The sequence below is a fragment of the Macaca thibetana genome, chromosome 16 (assembly GCF_024542745.1).
Source record: "Macaca thibetana thibetana isolate TM-01 chromosome 16, ASM2454274v1, whole genome shotgun sequence".
NCBI lineage: Eukaryota > Metazoa > Chordata > Mammalia > Primates > Cercopithecidae > Macaca > Macaca thibetana.
In genome coordinates, this window is record NC_065593.1 from 49,140,516 (window position 1) to 49,164,525 (window position 24,010).

Consider the following 24,010-nt stretch of genomic DNA (forward strand, 5'->3'; position numbering starts at 1 on the left):
TTACCTGAGGTCAGGAGTTCGAGACCAGCCTGACGAATGTGGAGAAATCCCGTGTCCACTAAAAATACCAAAAATTAGCTGGTCATGGTGGCACATGCCTGTAATCCCAGCTGCTCGGGAGGCTGAGGCAGGAGAATCGCTTGAACCAGGGAGGCAGAGGTTGCGGTGAGCAGAGATTGTGCCATTGCTCTCCAGCCTGGGCAACAACAGCAAAACTTCATCTCAAAAAAAAAAAAAAAAAAAAAGTCCTTTCGATGTGACCATCTCCTCCCAAATTTGTAGACCCTTAAGATCATGCTTTCAGATACTTAAAAGATTCCAGAAGATATGCCCTGGGGTCCTGGAAGCCACAAGGCAAACACAACACACCCCCCTCCTTGACTATCAATGTTACTAGAGGATGTGGTGGGAAAACCATTATTTGATATTAAAACAAATAGGCTTGGGATGGAGTAGGATGCAAGCTCCCCAGAAAAGTTTAAGATAAAACCTGAGACTTAAAAAAGTGTTAAGAGTGGCAGCCTAGGGAATTTGTCCCGGACTCCGGGGGGAGATGGCAGAATCACCAGCCTCTGCATTTAGGGATTCTCTGAGGAAAAGTGTGAGAACGGCTGCAGGCAACCCAGGCGTCCCGGAGCTGGGAGGGACGCACCCAGGCCTGCGCGAAGAGAGGGAGAAAGTGAAGCTGGGAGTTGCCACTCCCAGACTTGTTGGAATGCAGTTGGAGGGGGCGAGCTGGGAGCGCGCTTGCTCCCAATCACAGGAGGAGGAGGAGGTGGAGGAGGAGGGCTGCTTGAGGAAGTATAAGAATGAAGTTGTGGAACTGAGATTCCCCTCCATTGGGACCGGAGAAACCAGGGGAGCCCCCTGGGCAGCTGTGCGCCCCTTCCCACGGGGCTCTTTCCGGCGCCGCGCGCCCGGCCCCCACCCCTCGCCGCACCCCGCGCCCCACGCCCTCCCAGCCGGGTCCAGCCGGAGCCATGGGGCCGGAGCCGCAGTGAGCACCATGGAGCTGGCGGCCTGGTGCCGCTGGGGGCTCCTCCTCGCCCTCTTGCCCCCCGGAGCTGCGGGCACCCAAGGTGGGTCTGGTGTTGGGAGGGGACGGAGCAGCGGCGGGACCCTGCCCCCTGGATCCCCCGCCGAGGTCCCCCGGCCGGCGGGGCCAGAAGGGCCTGGACGAGCTCTCCCATCCCGAAGTTGCGGACAGTCCAGACGCTCAGGGCAGCCGGGCCCTCAGGCCGGAGGGGCAGTTACACAGCAGCGGCTCGAGATGGCCCGTCCAAGAGACTGGCGCTTTCCAGGCTCCGAGGGGCTCCGGAAACTTGTCAAAGAAGTTCTCTGAAACTGTTCAGAAAGTTTTCCCGCAAAGGGTATATTGCGTAGAGCGCGCGCGCGCGCGTTTCCCCCCTTCTTGAGCCCCCTCAAGCTTTCTCAAAGCCTTTCCAGTTGGCAGCCTCCGCCTCCGGACTGGCCTGGGCTGGATTCCTTGGGGGGGGTCCTCTGCCCTGCCCCTCCTCCAGCCCCTCCCTGCTCCCCTTCAGACGATTTTGGTTTGGTTGCTCCTGCTTCTGGCGGGGTCGGGTGTGTGTGTGTGGTGGGGTGGAGGGTGGCATGGCAACCTGTCCCAACCAGAGCCGGGGAGGAAAGGGTGGCCCAGAGGGTGGCCTCTTGCTGGGGTCTGGGTTGGGGGCGGGGGAGATGTTTGCTTTGAACAGATTCTTGGGGCCAGCTTAGGGACTGTACTCTGTGACTTTTAGAGCGCGTGGACCATGGAGGGGTGGTGGTGGGTTTCTTGGGGTGTAAAGTGTGAGAGTTCCCAGGGAAGGAAGTTAAGAAATAAGGCCAGATGGGGGCCTAGGGAAGGCTGCGTTGTTCTGCTGCCTTTTCCTTGGTGCTGTGCGTGGGGAAGGGTGAGTGGGGGCAGTGTGTATCCTGACCCATCTGTCCACCTGTGTGTATTAATCATAAAAGCTAACATATAGCCTGGGCCAGGTATACTCTGCCAGGAACTGTTTGTGGTGTTTTGCATGCATTCTCCTTTAATCCTAGAACACCCCTATAGTGGAAGTTCTGCCAGCATTCTGGACTTAAAGAGATTGAGTAGCAGCTAGTAAGTGGTAGGGGCAAGATGGGACCCCAGGCAGTGCGACCCCCAACCATGCGTTCGAAATTGCTGTATGAATGAGTAATGAGGGGGAGCAATGAGGGACGCTGCTCCCTGAGTCACTGGGCTGTAGGGGAGACAAAATGAAAGTGTTCTGGGAGTTGTGGGTGGTCTCCATAGGTCAGGGGGTCTGGGGAGGGGGTGGGTGTCATCCTGTCGGTGTGTTGCCCGAGGGGCCCTCTGTGAGTGAGTGCATGGCCATGTTATCTATGCATGTCTATGCCAGGGTGTTCCTCAGTTGTGTGGTCTTTGTGTTTGTGTGTCTGGGCTTTGTGTTGCCAAACAGCAGTCTCTCTGCTGACTCGGGGACACAGGCTGAACTCTGTCCCCTCCAGGAACTCCCTCAAGGTGCTGGGCCAGATCTGCCATAAACAGAGGGAGGTAGCCTTCTGTGGCCACGCCTTCTTGCTGAGGAAGAAGGTTCCTCTCTTCCAGGGAGTACATCGTTGCCCTCCCTGTTTCCCAGGCAGGCATCTTCACCTCTCACCTTCTGATGAGAAGGGTGAGGCCATACTGAGCTGTCAGGCTGAGCTGCTGCCCTTCCTCACCTTGGCTGGGAGTTGATCAGGGAATGGCAGAGCTGGATTTGAGGGCTGGGTTCTCTGGATGGGGCCTCCTTATGTCCTCACCCCTTCAACCTGCACTATTGATTGTGTTGTGCAGGAGTTGGTTAAAAAGTCATTGCACAGCCTGGGCAACAAGGCAAAACTCTGTCTGTACAAAAAATACAAAAATTAGTTGGATGTGGTGACACGTGCCTGTAGTCCCAGCTACTCCGGAGGCTGAGGCAGGAGGATCACCTGAGCCCAGGAAGTTGAGGCTGCAGTGAGCCGTGATCGCAAATGCTCTCCAGCCTGGGTGACAGAATGAGACCCCGTTTCAGAAAAATAGTGCACCACCCAGCTGCCTCCATCACCCAGATTTTACCCAAGGGCTGAGGGCTGGGGCAGGAATGTGGGGGAAGGGGAAGCCTAGGGGGAGCCCCAGAGGGGTCAGGATTTTGCTGAGATCCTTTCTTAGAGGTATGGGTTTTACGAATTGCAGCAAATACATTCTTTTAATCTTGCAGAACTCCTTCATATTTTAATTCCAGGATGATTCTTCCAACAGCCTCCTGTCTTTACTATACTTGGGGAAAGTACTCATTTTGTTTATCAAGAAAAAACAATTGAAAAGATAGGGATCAAATGTAAAAACAAAAAAAGGGCTTTCCAAAGTCAAACACAAAGCATGTTTAATTTTCTCGTGGTTTGGGATTACCCATATTCCTGCTGTATGAACCTGTCTTGTCTTAACTTTTAAGAAACGTACGGTGTACTTCCTATATGCTAGGTTTTTATCCATGGTTTCATTTAATCTCTGCAACAGTCCTGTGAAGTAGGTGCACAGAGGAGAAAATGGAAGTTCAGAGAAATGAAACACCTTATCCAAGGCTCCCAGCTACCCAGTAATGTCCAGGGCATTTTTGGACTCTGATGAGGAGGCATTAAGAGGTGGTTAGAGTCTTATTCCAGCCAACAGTAATGGGTTGAACAAAACCTTAGGGGCAGGCAGGTGGCCAGTTGGGAGGAGAAGCGCTCCTCTTGTTCAGGCGAATGGCCTTTCCATCCACTTCTCTAGGCTGTAGAAAGTGGGGCTGAGCTGGGGGGCCCTGAGGTCCCCTCCTGACTTCAGAGTCCTCTGCCTTCCTGTCCAGCCAATGCCTGTCTTCCTTATGGGCCCTGCCAGCATGACAGAGGGCTGCGGGCAGGAGGGGACAGAGGCCACGTTGACACACAGGGCTGTGGGCGAGAGAGACAGCTGAAGTGTCAGTGTGAGGGGCCAGTGTGGGGCTGTGGTTGGGAGGGCTGGGGTGGGGCTCGGGGTAGTTGTGCCTGTCCTTGGGTGATGGAATGATCTGGAAAGAGATTCCCTTCCCTACCCTCCACCTGTGAGAAGCCCCTCTAGAGTGGCACTTCCATCTTTTGTTTGGCCACCCATCCTCGCACTGGGAAGAGAGCCGAGGTGGGGTAAGGGATGTATACTCTTTCAAGGAGTGGGAGAATTTTCTAGCGAATGTTTGTGTTGTCCCAGTTCTGTTTACAAAGCCTCGTCATGTTTACAGATGGCTGCGCAATTCATTACCTCATTGAACTCTCATATACCTCCTCTGAGGGAGTAAGAGCTGTTACAGCCAAGTTTAGGTCAGTAAATATGCACTGAGTTGCAGGTACTGCAGGGCATAGAGATGAATCCAATTTAGCTTCTGCCCTGGAGGTCTGGGGACTTGCTCAAGATCACTCAGTGAGTAGCCGAGCTAGGGTTCTCATCTAAAGACTCTGGGCCCAGGCCCTGGTCTGATGTCAGGCCAGGTGTTTGTGGTTGGGGAATCCCAGTGTCACTTGAATGGTCTGTGACATTGTGGGTCTGGGAGAGCTGAGCTTTGGGGACACAGGTCATTTTACTGTAGTGTTCATGGAAACCAAGGGAAGTGTTGGCTTTTCTGCTGTGAGCAAGAGGAGCAGCAGGGGCTGCAAGCTGGTGGGGAGGAGAGAATCCACCTGAGAGAAACCCCAGGGCTGGGGTCGAGTCCTGACCACCAGAGTCCGGAGAGACATGAAGGACTGTGACCAGCTCTGAGCAGAGAGGTGGATACCATGACCTCAACCGGTCCCTTTTGTTTGGAGACTCTTCACTGGACTTCATTCACTCATTCATTCACTCAGCAGACACTCATCCAGCGGTGCCTGTGGCTGATCCTGCCTCATACTGTCTTTGCTCTGGGGAATTGGAAGTTGGGGTTCCTGAGGGGCAGGGTCCTGGAGACAAGGATGCTCCTGGGTAGAATTAGGACCTACCTCCCAGGAAATCAGTGGGGGCCGGGCGCCGTGGCTCACGCCTGTAATCCCAGCACTTTGGGAGGCTGAGACGGGTGGATCACAGGGTCAGCAGTTCGAGACCAGCCTGGCTAACCTGGTGAAATCCCGTCTCAACTAAAAATACAAAAATTAGCCAGGTGTGGTGGCAAGTGCCTGTAATCCCAGCTACTCAGTAGGCTGAGGTAGGAGAATTGCTTGAACCTGGGAGGCAGAGGTTGCAGTGAGCCGAGATCGCACCACTGCACTCCAGCCTGAGCGACAGGGTGAGATTCTGTCTCAAAAAAAGAAAATCAATGGGACAGGGCAGATATGGGGACAGTGGTAAGGAGATGGGAGAGTGGGAGGGAGGTGTCAGGAAGGCCTTCTTGACTTCATGTAGGCTGGTGAGGGTGTCAGCCAGCAAGCCTGCAGTTCCCTGGGAGCCGTTCTCAGGGTACCAATTTTACCACCTGTCTGAAAACACTTTAAGATTCTTAATCAGGCTCAAATTGGCCACAAATCAGGTAAACAAACTTGCTAGTGGGGTGGGGCTACCACCCGTTCTGACCCTCCAGCCCAACCCAGCCCGGCTGCCCTGCCCTCCCTAGAGCCTGTGGTGTTTGTAGGTGGCATTGGGAGAATTAGCATGTGTTTACGTTGGCGTGGGGTGTGGGGTGGATTTGTGTGTGTGCAGTTAGGCCTAGTGGAAGGAATGCGGGATCTGAAGGCAGGCCGGCCTGAGTTCCAGTCCTGCCTGTTGCTCACAAGCTTTATGATGCGAGAGCTAACCCCTGCCAGCTGCAGTTGTCTTCTTTGCAAGATGGAGGTTGCAAACAGCCCCAGTTTCTGGAGCATGTTACGTGGATCCACCCAGAGTGCCTGCCAGGCACACAGTAGGTGCTCAGATCAGTTACTGTGGCAGCCCCCACTCCCACTTGTTGTTGTTTTCCTATTGCCTGGCAGCCACAGCTGGTGTCCCTTGAAAAGGGCTGCAGGGGGTGGAGTCGGCCCCTGCCCCAGCCCTGTGGGGACCCTGGGCTTGAGCCAGGGCCTGGGGTCTGGGCCTGCAGACAGCTGTGTCTGTAAAGCAGCTGAAGGGCTGAGGCCCGGGGAGGTCCTGGCAGCAGGGCGTTATTTTGGGCCTGGCCTGCCACCCCCGGCTCCTGTTTCTCTTGGGAGTCTGTGGGGAGAGGAGGAAGCGTGGGGAAGAGGAGGGGGTGCAAGTGGGTGAGGCATGGAGTGGGGAGGCCTCCCTCAGGGACATGGACCCTTGAGTTCTATTTCTGAGCCCTCCTGTTCCTCTCTCTTTGTGCATATATGCCTAGAGAGGTGGGAATAGAGGCCACTCTGGGTATCACTAGGAGACCACCAGTTTGTGGCCACTGGCCCAGGCAGGGAACCTGGGGACTCACCCTGCCAGCCTCTCCCAGCTCTCTGAAGGCAGGGGGTACCTCATATTACCCCCTAGGATTTGACCTTAGACTCCAACTTGCTGGGAGAGCAGTGCCCCTGGTGTCAGACCCCAACCCGGCCCTTGTGTTGTCCCTGAATCTGCATGTAGCCTGCAGGAGGTGGAGCAGTGACCGGCAGGAATTCTGGGCAGCTCAGGCACCTGTGGGCCTGAGGGTGCCCTCTGCCCCCACCCTCCCGATCTCCTGGGCAAGACACGCCAGGTGATTCATCTCACCAGAGCAGAAAAACAAGTTCATCTGGGCACTTTCATCTCCCCCCGCTGGCAGGCCCGGGGTGAGCTGCTATCCCTGCGCCCCCTCACCAGGGTTGCTTTGCCCCCTCTAGTATTCCTGGCCTTAGTGGGCATTTCTGGTCTCAGGGATACCAGGCTGGGGTCCAGGTGGGCCAGGTATGGTAGTTCAGCTCCATGCCCCATGGCTGATGGCTGGCGCTGGGCAGGTATGCAGGGCTGACGTAGTGCCTTTGTGGCAGCAGTTTCGTGGCACAGATTCTGCCAGCTCGTTCTGGAGTCTTGCCCTGAGGAGGTGGCCAGGATGAGGGTGCTAGCACAGGAACCTTTGGCGCATGCTTCACCCTGGCCTGGGATTTGCAGCCTGGGTCCAGATGCCCACAACTGGAGTCTGATGCTCCTTTTCTCTTCATGGGAGACTCCCAGAGGTCTCTGCAATGACCAGGGCCCCGGTTGCCCCATGCCCCAGCTACAACTCCAGCTGACCCTCCTTCCCCACTCTCTGGGTGGCATTACGGGGGTGTGGATCCCTTGCCAAGAGGTTGGCACGTGGGTGTGCTGGAATGGCATAGGGAGAATGCACCGAGTTTGTTTGCTTGGGAGAGGGGTAGGGGGCATCCAGAAGATTCAGGATTCGTCATCGCCTCTCTTGGGGGATTTTTACCCCTTGGCCCTGAGTTGTGCCTTTGGGACAAAGGAAGCCTTTCTTTGCCAGCCAACACCCTGTACTGGCGGGTGAGCTCCACAGGGCTGGCACGCTGGGGCAGCCTCTGGATGCACAGGGTGGGCCTAGTCAGAAGGAGCCTTTCCCCTGAAATCCCTCTACTTCCCAAGCACACAAGCCTTCTCCTGCTGTTAAACCTGCAGTGTGCAAGGGATGTCGGCGGAGGGGTCCTTCAGTCAGCCTTCTCCCTGTCTGAGATGAAATGACTCTGGGAGTGAGTTTGGGTGGGGAGGCCAGGTCCAAGAAGGTCCCCCGCCAGTGTCCTCTGACCCATCTGCTCCCTCCTGCCAGTGTGCACCGGCACAGACATGAAGCTGCGGCTCCCTGCCAGTCCTGAGACCCACCTGGACATGCTCCGCCACCTCTACCAGGGCTGCCAGGTGGTGCAGGGTAACCTGGAACTCACCTACCTGCCCACCAATGCCAGCCTCTCCTTCCTGCAGGTGAGGCCCGTGGGCAACCCAGCCAGGCCCTGCCTCTAGCTGGGCTGAGCCCTCTGTTTACAGGTGGGTGGCAGAAGAAGGTGCCCTGCCCTTTGTTTCCTCTTTTGTTGTGGTTTCTCAACCAGGAAGTCCTTTCTAACGTCTAACCCCCATTCATTTTACTGCAGAATCAGTTGACTCTCTCTCTAATGTGGCTGGCCGAGGTAATCTCTGGATGGGATGCGTCTGTGTTTCCGCTAAATCTTGTGCTCTCTTGCCAGCATGATCATGTCCCCCGTCCACCTGCCCCAGCCACTATCCTTCTCCCATCTACAGCAGCAGAAAGGGCTGGTGAGAAAGGTGGATTACAGGCCCAGTTCTGCCACTGATGAGCCCTATGAATGTGGCCTACACCCCCTTAGCTTCACAGGGTCTCAGTTTCCCTATCTGTATATTGGGAGCAATTGTGAAGCTCAAAAGAGAAATGTCTATGAAAAGATTATGAGCAGGAGAGAGTGGAAACCAACCTGCTGGGTCGTGTCCACGGACCCTGGAGTGGGGCCATGTGCTTGGTTTGTCAAATTGCAGACGCCGGCTGAGCACGGTGGCTCACGCCTGTAATCCCAGCACTTTGGGAGGCTGAGGTGGACAGATCACCTGAGGTCGGGAGTTCGAGACCAGCCTGACCAACATGGAGAAACCCCGTCTCTAATAAAAATATAAAATTAGCTGGGAGTGGTAGCACATGCCTATAATTCCAGCTACTTGGGAAGGCTGAGGCAGGAGAATCGCTTGAACCTGGGAGGCGGAGGTTGCAGTGAGCCGAGATCATGCCATTGTACTCCAGCCTGGGCAACAAGAGCGAAACTCCGTCTCAAAAAAAAAAAAAAATTGCAGACGCCATCCCATCCAGGCCTTTGCTTTCACTGATGAAGAAACTGAGATGTAGAGAGGGCGGGGTACCTGTTCAGAGTTTACGAAGTGCCCCCCCACCATTATCTTTCTTGATCGTATAAGAATCTGGTGAGGCAAGGTGGGGCGTGATCTTTATCTCCATTTTATCATTTTATATAAGAGGGAACAGGACTGCTCAGTGGCTGGGGGCCTTGCCCAAGATCTCCAAGTACTGGGGAACCTCAGGGAGGCCCTGGGGGTGGCAGTGTCCCTGTTTCAGCCCCACCCTGCTTCCCCCTTCCAGGATATCCAGGAGGTGCAGGGCTACGTGCTCATCGCTCACAACCAAGTGAGGCAGGTCCCACTGCAGAGGCTGCGGATTGTGCGAGGCACCCAGCTCTTTGAGGACAACTATGCCCTGGCCGTGCTAGACAATGGAGACCCGCTGAACAATACCACCCCTGTCACAGGGGCCTCCCCAGGAGGCCTGCGGGAGCTGCAGCTTCGAAGCCTCACAGGTGGCCTTCGCCGTCATTGAAACCTTCTCTTGGTTATTCAGAGCTGACCAGGGCCACTGCTAACCATGGGGAGGCTTTGTGTGCATTAGAAATGGTATCCCTTCTGGGCAGACGCAGGCAGAGCCTGGGAAGACACCCTGAGAAGACTGGAAAAAGATTCCCCTTCTTCCTAGGAAGCTGCAGCTTACGTCAGCGCACAGAATTCAATCATGAGAATGCAGGCTGGGTTTTTGCCCCCACTTGGCTGAGTGAAGTGTACAGTGAACAGCCTATGTAACTGTTTGCTGGCCCTGGAGCTGACTCTGCCCCAGAGTCTGGGTGCCAGGTGCTTTGCCCGCATGGCCCATTTCAGTCACACTGCAGTCCTGTCAGGAAAGAATCAGTGTTATTCTCATTTTACGTATGAGAAAACTGAGGCTTGCAGAGATGTGAGTGATGGGGCTGGGTTTCAGACTCCACGGTCTCTTAACCACCAAGCAACATGTCCGGAGTAGAGGTGAGAGGGAAGGAGAAAGCTGCGGTCCACGTGAGCATCTGGACGTAGCATGGACAACTCACTCCTCCCTGGCTCTCGCTTTGTTCATGTTGCGGGGGTGGTGGTGGTGGGGCTCAAAGACGGTGACGATATCTTTCTCTCCTCCCTGGGGAATCTGGGGTTGTATAAAAGGCCTGCTCCTCTTTTAGAAGGCAGGAGGGGCCGGGCGCGGTGGCTCAAGCCTGTAATCCCAGCACTTTGGGAGGCCGAGACGGGCGGATCACGAGGTCAGGAGATCGAGACCATCCTGGCTAACACGGTGAAACCCCGTCTCTACTAAAAAAAAAATACAAAAAACTAGCCGGGCGAGGTGGCGGGCGCCTGTAGTCCCAGCTACTCGGGAGGCTGAGGCAGGAGAATGGCGTAAACCTGGAAGGCGGAGCTTGCAGTGAGCCGAGATCGCGCCACTGCACTCCAGCCTGGGGGACAGAGCCAGACTCCGTCTCAAAAAAAAAAAAAAAAAAAAAAAAAAAAAAGAAGGCAGGAGGGCCCCAAGGGAAGCAGAAGGTGACAGAAGGGGAAAGGGTCCCCTGATCATTGCTCACCCCACAGAGATCTTGAAAGGAGGGGTCTTGATCCAGCGGAACCCCCAGCTCTGCTACCAGGACACGATTTTGTGGAAGGACATCTTCCATAAGAACAACCAGCTGGCTCTCACACTGATCGACACCAACCGCTCTCGGGCCTGTAAGCCATGCCCCTCCCTGCTGCCTCTTCTCTCAGACAGCCTGACCCCAGCCCCAGACTCCTGACTTACAACCCAGTGCCTGCCCGCCACTGCCCCAGCCGCCTACACCCATTTCCTCCCTCTCTGTCCCTTCTGCCATCTGTCTGTGCCTCTTCATCTCTGGGGTTCTCTGTCCTGTCTTCCTCTGCTTCTAGGCTGTGCCTGTGGTTTGGGGGCCTCTCAGCCTGTCTGGGTCCCTCCTTCACTGTGCAGTTGGCCTCATGGCCTCTGCTGCTGTTTGTGTCTCTCTCCGTTATTAACCCGTCCTCTCACTGTTAGACATCTCTCTCACTGCCTCTCCCTGGTTCTGTCCTCAGGCCACCCCTGTTCTCCAGTGTGTAAGGGCTCCCGCTGCTGGGGGGAGAGTTCTGAGGATTGTCAGAACCGTGAGTCTCAGGGAGGCCTGGAGTCAGGGAAGGGGAGGGCCAGGACCGGGGCTGGGTGGAATGCAGGTGTCATACAGGTGACATGGGAGGGGTGGGATAACAGGCTTGGGATGTCTTCCCTGGGGCAGGTAGTCTCCCTAGAAGGTGATGCTGATGAGGGTCTGGTGCTCAGGGTGCCACTCAGCCTTCATCCTGCCCTTTGCCCAACAGTGACACGCACTGTCTGTGCCGGTGGCTGTGCCCGCTGCAAGGGGCCACTGCCCACTGACTGCTGCCATGAGCAGTGTGCTGCCGGCTGCACGGGCCCCAAGCACTCTGACTGCCTGGTATGTGCCTCTGCTGTGTGCCCAATGTGCCCTATCCCCCAGGATGCAAGGGGTGGGCACCCTGCCTGGTACTGCCCTATTGCCCCAGCACAGCAGGGCAAAACAGAACAGTGACAACCAGCTACCTGTCCTCCCAGGCCTGCCTCCACTTCAACCACAGCGGCATCTGTGAACTGCACTGCCCAGCCCTGGTCACCTACAACACAGACACCTTTGAGTCCATGCCCAACCCCGAGGGCCGGTATACATTCGGCGCCAGCTGTGTGACTGCCTGTCCCTGTGAGTGCCAGGGAGAAACACAGTTTTGTGGGGGAGGTTTGTTTCTGTAAACGGGAGCATATGGGGAGCACTGTCTGCACCTTGCTTTGAGAGCCGGTCATGACAGTTCCTGCCGAACTGCCTCGTTCTTTCAACAGCTGTGGAGCAGGTGGCAGTAAGGAGAGGCAGCTAAGAGCCCAGACGTGGGAGCCAGCCTGCCTGGGTTTGAAACCCGGCTCTATCAGTTAGTAGGCACGTGACCCTCTTGCTGTGCCTCAGTTTCCTCATCAGTAAAATGGGGGAAAGAATAGTCCCAACTTCATAAGGTAGTTATAACATTTGAAAGAGTTATATTTGTAAAGCTCTTAGAACAGTGCCTGGTATGTACTAAGCGCTCCTAAATGTTAGCTTTTATTCTATAGTCTGGCTAGATCAGTTTTACCTTTTGTTTTGTCTTTTGAGACTGAGTTTAGCTCTATCACAGTGGCACAATCTCGGCTCACTACAACCTCCGCCTCCCAGGTTCATGCTATTCTTGTGTCTCAGCCTCTTGAGTACCTGGGATTACAGGTGCCCACCACCACGCCTGGCTAATTTTTGTATTTTTAGTAAAGACAGGGTTTCACCACATTGACCAGGGTGGTCTCGAACTCCTGACTTCAGGCGATCCACCTGCCTCGGCCTCCGGAAGTGCTGGGATTACAGGCATGAGCCACCGCCCCCGGACTTTGTTTTTTTTTTTTTTTTTTTGGCAGAATCTCACTCTGTTGCCCAGGCTGGAGTGCAGTGGTGCAATCTCGGCTCACTGCAACCTCTGCCTCCCGCATTCAAACGATTCTTGTGCCTCAGACTCTTGAGTAGCTGGGACTACAGGCATGCACGACCATGGCTGGGTACTTTTTGTATTTTTAGTAGAAACGGAGTTTCACCATGTTGGCCAAGTTGGTCTCAAACTCCTGACCTCAAGTGATCCGCCCACCTTGGTCTCCCAGAGTGCTGGGATTACAGGCGTGAGCCATCGTGCCTGGCCTAGATCAGTTTTATTTAACAGATCACCTATTTACTGATGGGCATTTATGGACTGGGCTCAGACCTGGGGAACCTCTCTCCTCTTTTCACAGGAACAGGAGTGGACCTTCAGATCCTGGCTGACTGTGTTAGGGAGAGGACAAAATGTAGAGCCAGACCATTTGGGTTCAAATCCTCACTCCTCCACTCAGTAGCACAATGACCTTGAATAATTTACAGAACTCTCTGCTTTGGTCTCCCTTTTTGCAAAATGGGAATCTCACAGTGCTGATCCCATCCAGTTCTTGTGAGGAGTAAATGGATGTCAGGTGCTGACACATGGTAGGGCATTTAAGTATTGGTTGATACTGTTCTTCTTGTGCCTGGGCACGGTGACGCTGTTCATGGTGGTGCACGAAGGGCCAGGGAATGTGGCTACATGTTCCTGCTCTCCTTAGACAACTACCTTTCTACGGACGTGGGATCCTGCACCCTCGTCTGCCCCCTGCACAACCAAGAGGTGACAGCGGAGGACGGAACACAGCGATGTGAGAAGTGCAGCAAGCCCTGTGCCCGAGGTACCCACTCACTGCCCCCAAGGCCAGCTGCAGTTCCTGTCCCTCTGTGCATGAACCCTGGCCCAGCCCTCCCTGTCCTATCCTTCCTCAGACCCTCTTGGGACCCAGTCCTTGCCTTCTACTGTCTACCCCTGGCCCTCCTCAGCCCTACAAGCGTCCCTATGTCCTCTGTCAGTGTGGGGAGGGGCCTGGACCCTGATGCCCATGTAGCTGTTAACCTGTCCCGGTGTGAAGGCTGAGACAGCCCCTTCCCCACCCACCCACCTCCACCCCCTCAGTGTGCTATGGTCTGGGCATGGAGCACTTGCGAGAGGTGAGGGCGGTCACCAGTGCCAATATCCAGGAGTTTGCTGGCTGCAGGAAGATCTTTGGGAGCTTGGCATTTCTGCCAGAGAGCTTTGATGGGTAAGAGTGGGCACAATGGCCTGAGACAGTGTCAGGGCAGACAGAGTCCTGAGGATCCAGATGTGGCAGCATCTCTCGGGGATGGCAGGAGACAGAAGTTGATGGGGGGGGAGGGCAAGAATGCAAAGAAAGCAGATGGGAGACCAGAGGGAGCATGGTCTTTGGGGTGGGAGTGGTTATTTTTGTAAATGACATGCTATCCGTGAACAAGGACTTGTATGGAGGTCAGACCACCTAGATAAAGTAAAATTCCCTTTGAGGCCAGGCGCGGTGGCTCAAGCCTGTAATCCCAGCACTTTGGGAGGCCGAGACGGGCGGATCACGAGGCCAGGAGATCGAGAGATGATCCCGGCTAACACGGTGAAACCCCGTCTCTACTAAAAAATACAAAAAAACTAGCCGGGCGAGGTGGCGGGCGCCTGTAGTCCCAGCTACTCGGGAGGCTGAGGCAGGAGAACGGCGTAAACCCAGGAGGCGGAGCTTGCAGTGAGCTGAGATCCGGCCACTGCACTCCAGCCTGGGTGACAGAGCAAGACTCCGTCTCAAAAAAAAAAAAAAAAAAAAAAAAATTCCCTTTGAGTTCATAGCACCTTTATTCAAAATATCCCCAAATTGGAAATAACTCAAATGTGCATCACTCGGTGAAGGAATAAACAAGTGGCAGTATGTCCATTTGGTGAAGTTCTACTTAGCAACTAAAGGAAACGAACTACTGATACAACATGAATGAATCTCAGAAACATTACATTGAGCAAAGGAAGCCAGAGACAAGATTCCATACTGTCTGATCCCCTTTATGTGAGGCTCTGAACAGACAAGACCACTCTGGTGGGAGAGATCAGAATGGTGGTTGCCCTAGGGTGGGGGGCCTCAAACGGGAGGGACATGAGGACATTTCTGGGGTAATAGAAATGTTCTGGGCCGGGCGCGGTGGCTCAAGCCTGTAATCCCAGCACTTTGGGAGGCCGAGACGGGCGGATCATGAGGTCAGGAGATCGAGACCATCCTGGCTAATACGGTGAAACCCCGTCTCTACTAAAAAATACAAAAAACTAGCCGAGCGAAGTGGCGGGTGCCTGTAGTCCCAGCTACTCGGGAGGCTGAGGCAGGAGAATGGCGTGAACCCGAGAGGAGGAGCTTGCAGTGAGCTGAGATCCGGCCACTGCACTCCAGCCTGGGTGACAGAGCAAGACTCCGTCTCAAAAAAAAAAAAAAAAAAAAAAAAAAAAAAAAAAAAAGAAATGTTCTGTATATTGATTGGGGTATTGGATACATGAGTGAATCCATTTGTCAAAACTCATCAAACTGTATGCTAAGAGTCTACATTTTATTTATTTTAATTTTAATTTATTTAATTTAATTTTTTGAGATGGAGTCTCACTCTGTCGGCAGGCTGGAGTGCAGTCGTGCAATCTCGACTCACTGCAACCTCCGTCTCCTGGGTTCAAGCGATTCTCCTGCCTCAGCCTCCCGAGTAGCTGGTGCTACTGGTGTGTGCCACCACGCCCAGATAATTTTTGTACTTTTAGTAGAGATGGGGTTTCACCATGTTGGTCAGAATGGTCTCAATCTCTTGACCTCATGATCTGCCCGCCTCAGCCTCCCAAACTGCTGGGATTACAGGCGTAAGCCACCATGCCCGGCGCATTTTATTGTATAAGTTATACTTCAATAAAAATATAAGTTATACTTCGATAAAAAATGAATTGGGGCCAGGCACGGTGGCTCACGCCTGTAATCCCAGCACTTTGGGAGGCTGAGGCAGGCAGATCACTTGAGGTCAGAAGTTCAAGACCATCCTGGCCAACATGGTGAAACCCCATCTCTACTAAAAATACAAAAAATTAGCCAGGCTTGGTGGCATGCGCCTGTAGTCCCAGCTACTTGGGAGGCTGAGGCAGAAGAATCGCATGAACTCGGGAGGTGGAGGTTGCAGTGAGCTGAGATAATTTTGCCACTGCACTCCAGTCTGGGCGACAGAGTGAGACCCTGTCTCAAAAAAAAAAAAAAAAAAAAGGGGGTCAGGTGTGGTGGTGCACACCTGTAATCCCAGCACTTTGGGAGGTTGAAGCAGGAAGATTGCCTGAGTCCAGGAGTTCAAGACCAGCATGGGCAACATAGTGAGATCCCATCTCTACAGAAAACACAAAAAATTTCCCAGGCATGGTGGTATGCACCTGTAGTCTCAGCTACCAGGGAGACTGAGGTGGGAGAATCACCTGAGCCTGGGAGGTGGAGGCTGCAGTGGGTTGAGATCATGCCACCATACTCCAGCCTGGGTGACAGAAAGATCCTGTTTCAAAAAAATAAAATAAAAATTATCTTTCACACTTCCTTTACCTCCACTCTCCTTTCCAGAGGTGACCATGGTTAGCAGTGCATGTGTTCACCTAGACTGTTTATGCATCTGTAGACACACACACAGTGAAGTGTGGTTTTCATCGTTTTGGTGGGGAGGTTTGTTTCTGTAAATGGGAGCATATGGGGAGCACTGTCTGAACCTTGCTTTGAGAGCCGGTCATGACAGTTCCTGCCGAACCGCCTCGTTCTTTCAACAGCTGCAGAGCAGACGGCAGCAAGGAGAGGCAGCTAAGAACCCAGACTTGGGAGCCAGACTGCCTGGGTTTGAAACCCGGCTCTACCACTTACTAGGCATGTGACTCTTGTGCTGTGCCTCAGTTTCTTCATCTGTAAAGTGGGGCAAAAACAGTCCCAACCTCGTAAGGTGGTTATACCACCACGCCTGGCCAGATGATTATAAAGTTTGAATGAGTTAGTATTTGTAAAGCTCTTAGAACAGTGCCTGGCAGATACTAAGTGCTCCTAAATGTTGGTTGTTATTATGTGGCTGGGTGGCTCAGGGTTTTATTTAACAGCTCCCCTATTTACTAATAGACATTTAGATCATGTTCCATTTTCATTCTTACAAACAGTTCCACCTTATATGTGGCTCTGGGCCAGTGTCTCCCTAGGCCACATTCCTAGAAATAAGATTTCTTTTTTTATTTTATTTTATTTTATTTTTATTTATTATTTTTTTTATTTATTTTTTTTTTTGAGACGGAGTCTCCCTCTGTCGCCCAGGCTGGAGTGCAGTGGCCGGATCTCAGCTCACTGCAAGCTCCGCCTCCCGGGTTCACGCCATTCTCCTGCCTCAGCCTCCCGAGTAGCTGGGACTACAGGCGCCCGCCGCCTCGCCCGGCTAGTTTTTTGTATTTTTTAGTAGAGACGGGGTTTCACTGGGTTAGCCAGGATGGTCTCGATCTCCTGACCTCGTGATCCGCCGGTCTCGGCCTCCCAAAGTGCTGGGATTACAGGCTTGAGCCACCGCGCCCGGCCATTTTTTTTTTATTTTTTTGAGACGGAGTCTTGCTCCATCTCCAGGCTGGTGTGCAGTGGTGTGATCTCGGCTCACTGCAACCTCTGCCTCCCAGGTTCAAGCGATTCTCCTGCCTCAGCCTCTCGAGTAACTGGGACTATAGGCGCGCAGCAACACACCCAGCTAATTTTTGTATTTGTAGTAGAGATGGGGTTTCACCATGTTGGCCAGGATAGTCTCCATCTCTTGACCTGTGATCTGCCTGCCTCAGCCTCCCAAAGTGCTGGGATTATAGGTGTGAGCCACTGTGCCCGGGCAGAAATAAGATTTCTAGATCAAAGGATATAAATACTGTTTTGATAGATGTTGCCAAACTAAGGCCTGGGCTTTGAAGCCCAGGATGGGAACAGCTGGGCTCGATGGGCAAAGGGTTTGAGTGAAGGCATTCACGGTGGGGAGTGGCTGGCACGGCCAGTGTTGGGAGTGATGTCCACTCTGTTCCTGGCCCTGCTGATTCCTCTCCTGATCCCTCCAGCGACCCAGCCTCCAACACCGCCCCGCTTCAGCCGGAGCAGCTCCGAGTGTTTGAGACTCTGGAAGAGATCACAGGTGGGCTCTGTCTCTGCATCCTGCTCTGCCGGGGCTGGGAGTCCGTGTCCTGTCCCCACTCCCCTAATCTCACCCTCTGCCTGCAGGTTACCTATACATCTCAGCATGGCCAGACAGCCTGCCTGACCTTAGCGTCCTCCAGAACCTGCAAGTAATCCGGGGACGAATTCTGCACAAGTGAGTACTGGGAAAGAAGGGGCCTGATGGAGAGGAGTCCCAGGGAGGAGTCCCTGTGGGAAGCTTTGGGCCTGAGGGAGTATTCCTGTTCCCCTGGGACATAGCAGTAACCTTTCCATGAAAGTCTGCAGAGTGTGCTGGGGATGGAGGAAGATGAGAGTAGCCTTTGCTGTCCGGGAAGGGGACCATGGTAAGGTGCCCTCCTTTCTCCCATAGTGGCGCCTACTCACTGACCCTGCAAGGGCTGGGCATCAGCTGGCTGGGGCTGCGCTCGCTGAGGGAACTGGGCAGTGGACTGGCCCTCATCCACCATAACACCCGCCTCTGCTTTGTGCACACGGTGCCCTGGGACCAGCTCTTCCGGAACCCGCACCAAGCCCTGCTCCACACTGCCAACCGGCCAGAGGACGAGTGTGGTAAGACAGGGAGCCCAGTGTGTGTGCTCCCCATCTGCCAGCACACAAGAGTGCCCACGGGGTCCTGGCACCAGCGTTCTTGGACTTGTGCAGACTGCCTGTCCCTGTGCACCCTTCTTGACTCAGCGCAGCTCTGGCTGGCTTGGCCTCTTGGCATGGCTTCTCTAGCTGGGTCCCACCTGCCTTGGCATCCTTCCCTCCCCCTCTGTTTCTGAAATCTCAGAACTCTTCCTCTCCCTACATTGGCCCCACCTGTCCCCACCCCTCCAGCCCAGAGCCATGCCCACAGCCAGTTCCCTGGTTCACTTGGACCTGGGGCCTCCCCTAAAAGTCCCCTGCGGTCCCTTCCTCCTCACTGCAGTGGGCGAGGGCCTGGCCTGCCACCAGCTGTGCGCCCGAGGGCACTGCTGGGGTCCAGGGCCCACCCAGTGTGTCAACTGCAGCCAGTTCCTTCGGGGCCAGGAGTGCGTGGAGGAATGCCGAGTACTGCAGGGGTATGAGGGGCAGAGGAGAGGGGTGGCTGGAGGGGTGCATGGGGCTCCTCTCAGACCCGCTCACCACTGTCCTTTCTCTCAGGCTCCCCAGGGAGTATGTGAATGCCAGACACTGTTTGCCGTGCCACCCTGAGTGTCAGCCCCAGAATGGCTCAGTGACATGTTTTGGACCGGTGAGCTGCTGGCGGGCTCAGAGCTGGGTGGAGGGGTGCAGCGAGGGGGATTGCCAGGGACTTGGCAGGATGGCGAGACGCGGCAGGGTGTGCCGTCTGGTAAAATATCCCTGGAGAGGGCTCAGCACTCAGACCCGAACAGCAGCAGAGTGGCAGGAAAGGGGGCCCGGGGGACCCTGGGGCCCTTCAGACTATGAAAAGGTTCTAAGGAGGTCTGCGTTTGCGGCTGTGGCTGTGGCTGTGCTAGGGTGGTTAGCCCTGCGGGCTCAGGCGTCAGACTACCTGGATTCAGACCCAGGTCCTGCTTCCAACCTTGGTGTTTTATTCCTAAAATGGGTATTGTAATAGTACCTACCTTGCTGGGGTGTGGCGAGAATGAAATTAAACAGGGCTTGGCACAGTGAAGCCCGGGAAAGGCTTTCTATGCAGCAGTGACTGTTGTTACTCGCTGTTACACCTTAGGTAATGCGTTTTCTTCTCTGGGTGCCTCCCATTCTCTGGCTCAAGTCCCCGCCCAGGATCAAGCTTGGAGGAGGGCCCCGAGGGAGGGTCCACAGAGACTGGGTGAAGAGCAGAGGTGTTTGTCCCAGGAGCATGGTGAAAATTGCTGCTGGGTGGCCTTGGGAAGCACAAAGGGGACCCAACTAAGGGCCTGATCCTACTGCCCTGGGGGTGTCAGTGCCAGCCCCCTACAAACCTTTTCTGCCCCTCCCAGGAGGCTGACCAGTGTGTGGCCTGTGCCCACTATAAGGACCCTCCCTTCTGCGTGGCCCGCTGCCCCAGCGGTGTGAAACCTGACCTCTCCTACATGCCCATCTGGAAGTTTCCAGATGAGGAGGGCACATGCCAGCCTTGCCCCATCAACTGCACCCACTCGTGAGTCCGAGGGTCTTTTCTGCAGAAAGGAGGACTTTCAGGGGTCTCTCTGGGGCTCTTACTATAAAAGGGGACCAACTCTCCCTTTATCATATTTTATTTCTGATGGCAAAAATAACACATTGTTGGGGCCGGACACGGTGGCTCACGCCCATAATCCCAGCACTGTGGGAGGCCGAGGCGGACAGATGACCTGAGGTCAGGAGTTTGAGACCAGCCTGGCTAACACGGTGAAACCCCGTCTCTACTAAATAATATAAAAAATTAGCCGGGTGTGGTGGTGGGCGCCTGTAATCCCAGCTACTCGGCAGGCTGAGGCAGGAGAATGGCATGAACTCAGGAAGTGGAGCTTGTAGGGAGCTGAGACTGTGCCACTGCACTCCAGCCTAGGCAACAGAACGAGACTCCATCTCAAAAAAAATAAAAATAAAAATAACACATTGTTAAAATGGTAAAATTAAAACATGAAATATAAATTAATGCCCTAGCAGTTCTATCCCCACTGTTAATAATTTGAAATATTTTTCCTCTAGTTATTTTTGTCTGTGCACATTCTAATATGTATATATAAGTTAACATACATTAATATTATTCTCCAGTTATTTTTATCTGTGCACGTTCTAACACACACACACACACACACATATATATATATATTTAGATGGAGTCTCACTCTGTCACCCAGGCTGGAGTGCAGTGGTGCAATCTTGGCTCACTGCAGCCTCTACCTCCTGGGTTCAAGCAATTCTCCTGCCTTGGCCTCCTGAGTAGCTGGGATTACAGGAACATGCTACCTTGCCTAGTTAATTTTTGTATTTTCAGTAGATGGGGTTTCACCATGTTGGCCAGGCTGGTCTTGAACCCCTGACCTCAGGTGATCTGCCAGCCTCGGCCTCCCAAAGTGTTGGGATTACAGGGGTGAGCCACCATGCCCAGTCATATATTTCTTTTTACCAAATAGAATCATAGTTCATACATATTGTTTGCAAATTGCTTTTTCTCACTTTCCAGGACCTTGAAATGTTTTTCCATGTTCTAACATGGTGATCTACCTTATTCTTTTAATTTTTCTTATTTAGTTGTCTTTACACATGAAACACAGGAATACATCCTTGTGATAAACATTTTCAGTAACATAAAAGTATAAATGTTACAAAACCACTCAACTCCCTGTCCACCCAGTCTCTCCTGTGGGCTGGGAGAACCACCGCATTGACTTGTGTGTTCGTCCTTCTGGGCTCTTTTCTGCACACTTATATAGACACACTACATTTATATTAGGTTGAGTCAAATAAGATTGCTGTTTGTGTAAACCAAAAATGGGCACGCGGTGACTCACACCTGTAATTCCAGCACTTTGGGAGTCTGAGGCAGGTGGATCACTTGAGATCAGGAGTTCGAGATCAATCTGGCCAACATAGCGACACCCTGTCTCTACTAAAAATACAAAAATTAGCCGGGTATGGTGATGCACACCTGAAATCCCAGCTACTCGGGAGGCTGAGGTAGGAGAAAACCAGTGAGGCGGAGGTTTCAATAAGCCTAGATTGTGCCACTGCACTGCAGCCTGGATGACAGAACAAGACTCTTGTCTCAAAAAAAAAAAAAAAAAAAGGTCAAGAAACAGCAATTTCATATAGTTCCACTTGTCATCAGATTTGTGTGCGTGTACATTTTGTAATGTAAATGGGATCATTCTCTTCATACTATTCTGCAGTTTACTTTCCCCTCGACTTGAGGTATCCTTTCTTGTGAGTACAGACAGATCTACCATCTTTATTTTTTTTTAATTATTCAACCTATAACATGGATGTAATTTCACTTTGTTTTTGAGGGATATTGAGCTTGTTTCCCTGTTCGCAGTTTATTGCAATTGAGCTCCATACACAAGTGAGCATTCTTCTGTATGCCCCCTAGTGTCCACACATTGGCATTTTTAGGGTATATAGTGCTGGCAATGTTTATCACGAGGATGTATTCATGCGTTTCAATTTAAAGACAACTAAATGAGAAAAATTAAAAGAATATGGGTCTGGGCTGGGTGCAGTGGCTCACGCCTGTAATCCCAGCACTTTGGGAGGCCGAGGCAGGCAGATCACCAGAGGTCAGGAGTTCAAGACCAGCCTGGCCAACATGGCAAAACCCCGTCTCTACTAAAAATACAAAAATTAGCCGGGCGTGGTGGTGGGCACCTGTAATCCCAGCTATTTGAGAAGCTGAGACAGGAGAATTGCTTGAACCTGGGCAGCGGAGGTTGCGGTGAGCCGAGATTGCACCAGTGCACTCCAACCTGGGCAACAGAGCGAAACTCCATCTCGAGAAAAAAAAGAAAAGAAAAAAAAAAGAGAATATGGGTCCAGATCCATATGGATCCTAGATCCAGATCACGGTATTAGAACATGGAAAAACATTGCAAGATTCTGAAGTGACAAAAGCATTTGCAAGCAATATGTACGGTCTGTATTCAGAGGAGAATTTGCTGCATCATAGATAATATTTCGTAGGTGTTGCCAAACCGTTCTCTGGAGAAGTCGTATCAGTTTACCCTGAGATTCTTCTATGGAGGGAATAGTTGAGCTCCCTTACTTGCCTTTCTGGGTGCCCTCCCTGCTTCCTACCCACCACAAGGGGCTGCAGGGGAGAGGGGCATGCGGGTTCCTTGGCTGGAGAAGGAGTCTCCTTGTGGGGTGGTAGAAGGAGCACTGATGGCCTTGAGCCCAGTTTCTACCTTTGTCAAATGCGGATAATGACCCAGCCACACCCCTCCCGGGTTTGTTGTGAGACTGGAACGGTGGTTCCCAAGAGGGTGGTTCCCAGAATTGTTGATGAGACTCTTTCTCCTGCAGCTGTGTGGACCTGGATGACAAGGGCTGCCCCGCCGAGCAGAGAGCCAGGTTGGCTTGGACCCCAGGATGTACCCCTCGTTGCCCTTCACTCCCCCACTGGATGCTGGGTGGTCACTGCTGTAGGGAGGGGACCCCCTGACATATGTCCCTTCCCACTCACTCTTCCACTGTGGAACCTCCTGTCATTTTCCACTTCAACAAGTGACAGAGGACCTGCTCCGAAACTGAGGGGAGGGGACCGCAGGGAACGATGGCTAGAAAACCCAGTCCCTCCCCAGCCTGGAGTAACTTGATGTCCTGTGAGGGACACGGGCAAAGTGCAATTCCGTGGAAGTCAAGAGAGGCAGAGAAGAGTGCAGCCGCACCGCTGAAGGAGCGATGAATTCTTAACTGGGGATGGTGGGAGGCTTCAAGGAGGAGGTGGAATTTGAGCCAGGCTTTGAGAGAGGAGCAGGAATTGCACTTGCATTTAGGTAGAAAGCACTGGGGTGCAAGGTGACACTGGAGGGGGAGGCATCAGGAAATCCAGGATGTCTTCCAAGTTCTGGTGTCGGGGGCTGTTGAGTAAGCACAGGAGTAAGGGGGTCATTAGAGTCAGGGTGGGGTCTGACCTGGAGGCCAGAGGCCCTGAACCCAAGCCACAGGGTGGGACTTGACTGTCTGGGCAGTGGGGACCTTTGGGAAGGACTTTGGGTAGAAAAACAGACTGAAGTCTTTGTCTTAGGCAATCATCTGTCCGTGAAATGAGTATGTGTTACAGGCTTGGTATGGGCCAGACCCTGTGCTAAGCAAGGGGGTGCAGAGAGGACAGGATGACAAGAATATTGGATCAACATCCAGGAGCTCCATCTATCCCAGGATGCACTATCTTTTTTTTTTTTTTGAGATGGAGTCTCACTTTGTCGGCAGGCTGGAGTACAGTGGCGCCATCTCATTTCACTGCAACCTCTGCCTCCTGGCCTGAGGCTCCCGAGTAGCTGGGATTACAGGCATGCGCCACCACACCCAGCTAATTTTTGTATTTTTAGTAGAGACGGGGTTTCACCTTGTTGGCCAGGATTGTCTCCATCTCTTGACCTTGAGATCCGCCCACCTCGGCCTGCCAAAGTGCTGGGATTACAGATGTTAGCCACCGTGCCCAGCCAGATACGCTATCTTTTTATTGAGTGATTGAGACAGGGTCTTGCTCTGTTGTCCAGTCTTGAATGTGGTGGTGCAATCACAGGCGCACTGCAGCCTTGGCCTCCTGGGCTCAAGTGACCCTGCTGCGGCAGCTGGGACTATGGGAGCATGCCACCACACCTGGCTAATTAAAAATTTTTTTTTGTATAGACAGGATCTCACTGGGTTGCCCAAGCTGGTCTCAAACTCGTGGGCTTAAGTGATCCTCCTGTTTTGGCCTCCCAAAGTGTTGGGATTACAGGCATGAGCCACCACTCCTGGCAATGAGCCAAGTTTTTTTTTTTTTTTTTTTAGATGGAGTCTTGCTCTGTTGCCCAGGCCCGAGTGCAATGGTACGATCTTGGCTCACTGCAACCTCTACCTCCCAGGTTCAAGCAATCCTCCTGTCTAAGCCCCTGTAGTAGCTGGGATTACAGGCATGTGCCATCATGCCC

The 24,010-nt window shown here is 53.2% G+C and overlaps 1 protein-coding gene across 4 annotated transcripts in view; it reads left to right on the forward strand.

Moving 5' to 3' along the window:
• Positions 1-723: 723 nt before the first annotated feature.
• Positions 724-24,010, forward strand: part of ERBB2 (erb-b2 receptor tyrosine kinase 2) — a 30,585-nt gene continuing 7,298 nt past the window's right edge. The window contains exons 1-19 of one of the 4 annotated variants that reach the window (XM_050762556.1): positions 749-1,079; positions 7,719-7,870; positions 9,048-9,261; positions 10,349-10,483; positions 10,841-10,909; positions 11,120-11,235; positions 11,373-11,514; positions 12,960-13,079; positions 13,358-13,484; positions 13,658-13,659; positions 14,860-14,876; positions 16,869-16,966; positions 17,339-17,412; positions 17,499-17,589; positions 17,806-18,005; positions 18,367-18,499; positions 18,582-18,672; positions 19,388-19,548; positions 22,395-22,442. In XM_050762556.1, the coding sequence (XP_050618513.1) occupies positions 1,007-1,079; positions 7,719-7,870; positions 9,048-9,261; positions 10,349-10,483; positions 10,841-10,909; positions 11,120-11,235; positions 11,373-11,514; positions 12,960-13,079; positions 13,358-13,484; positions 13,658-13,659; positions 14,860-14,876; positions 16,869-16,966; positions 17,339-17,412; positions 17,499-17,589; positions 17,806-18,005; positions 18,367-18,499; positions 18,582-18,672; positions 19,388-19,548; positions 22,395-22,442 (2,063 nt within the window). In that variant the 5' untranslated portion in view covers positions 749-1,006. Of the gene's footprint in view, positions 1,080-6,562; positions 6,748-7,718; positions 7,871-9,047; positions 9,262-10,348; positions 10,484-10,840; positions 10,910-11,119; positions 11,236-11,372; positions 11,515-12,959; positions 13,080-13,357; positions 13,485-13,657; positions 13,660-14,859; positions 14,877-16,868; positions 16,967-17,338; positions 17,413-17,498; positions 17,590-17,805; positions 18,006-18,366; positions 18,500-18,581; positions 18,673-19,134; positions 19,237-19,387; positions 19,549-22,394; positions 22,443-24,010 lie in introns of those variants that run through there. The other 3 variants (XM_050762555.1, XM_050762553.1, XM_050762554.1) reach the window with 3 other exon arrangements.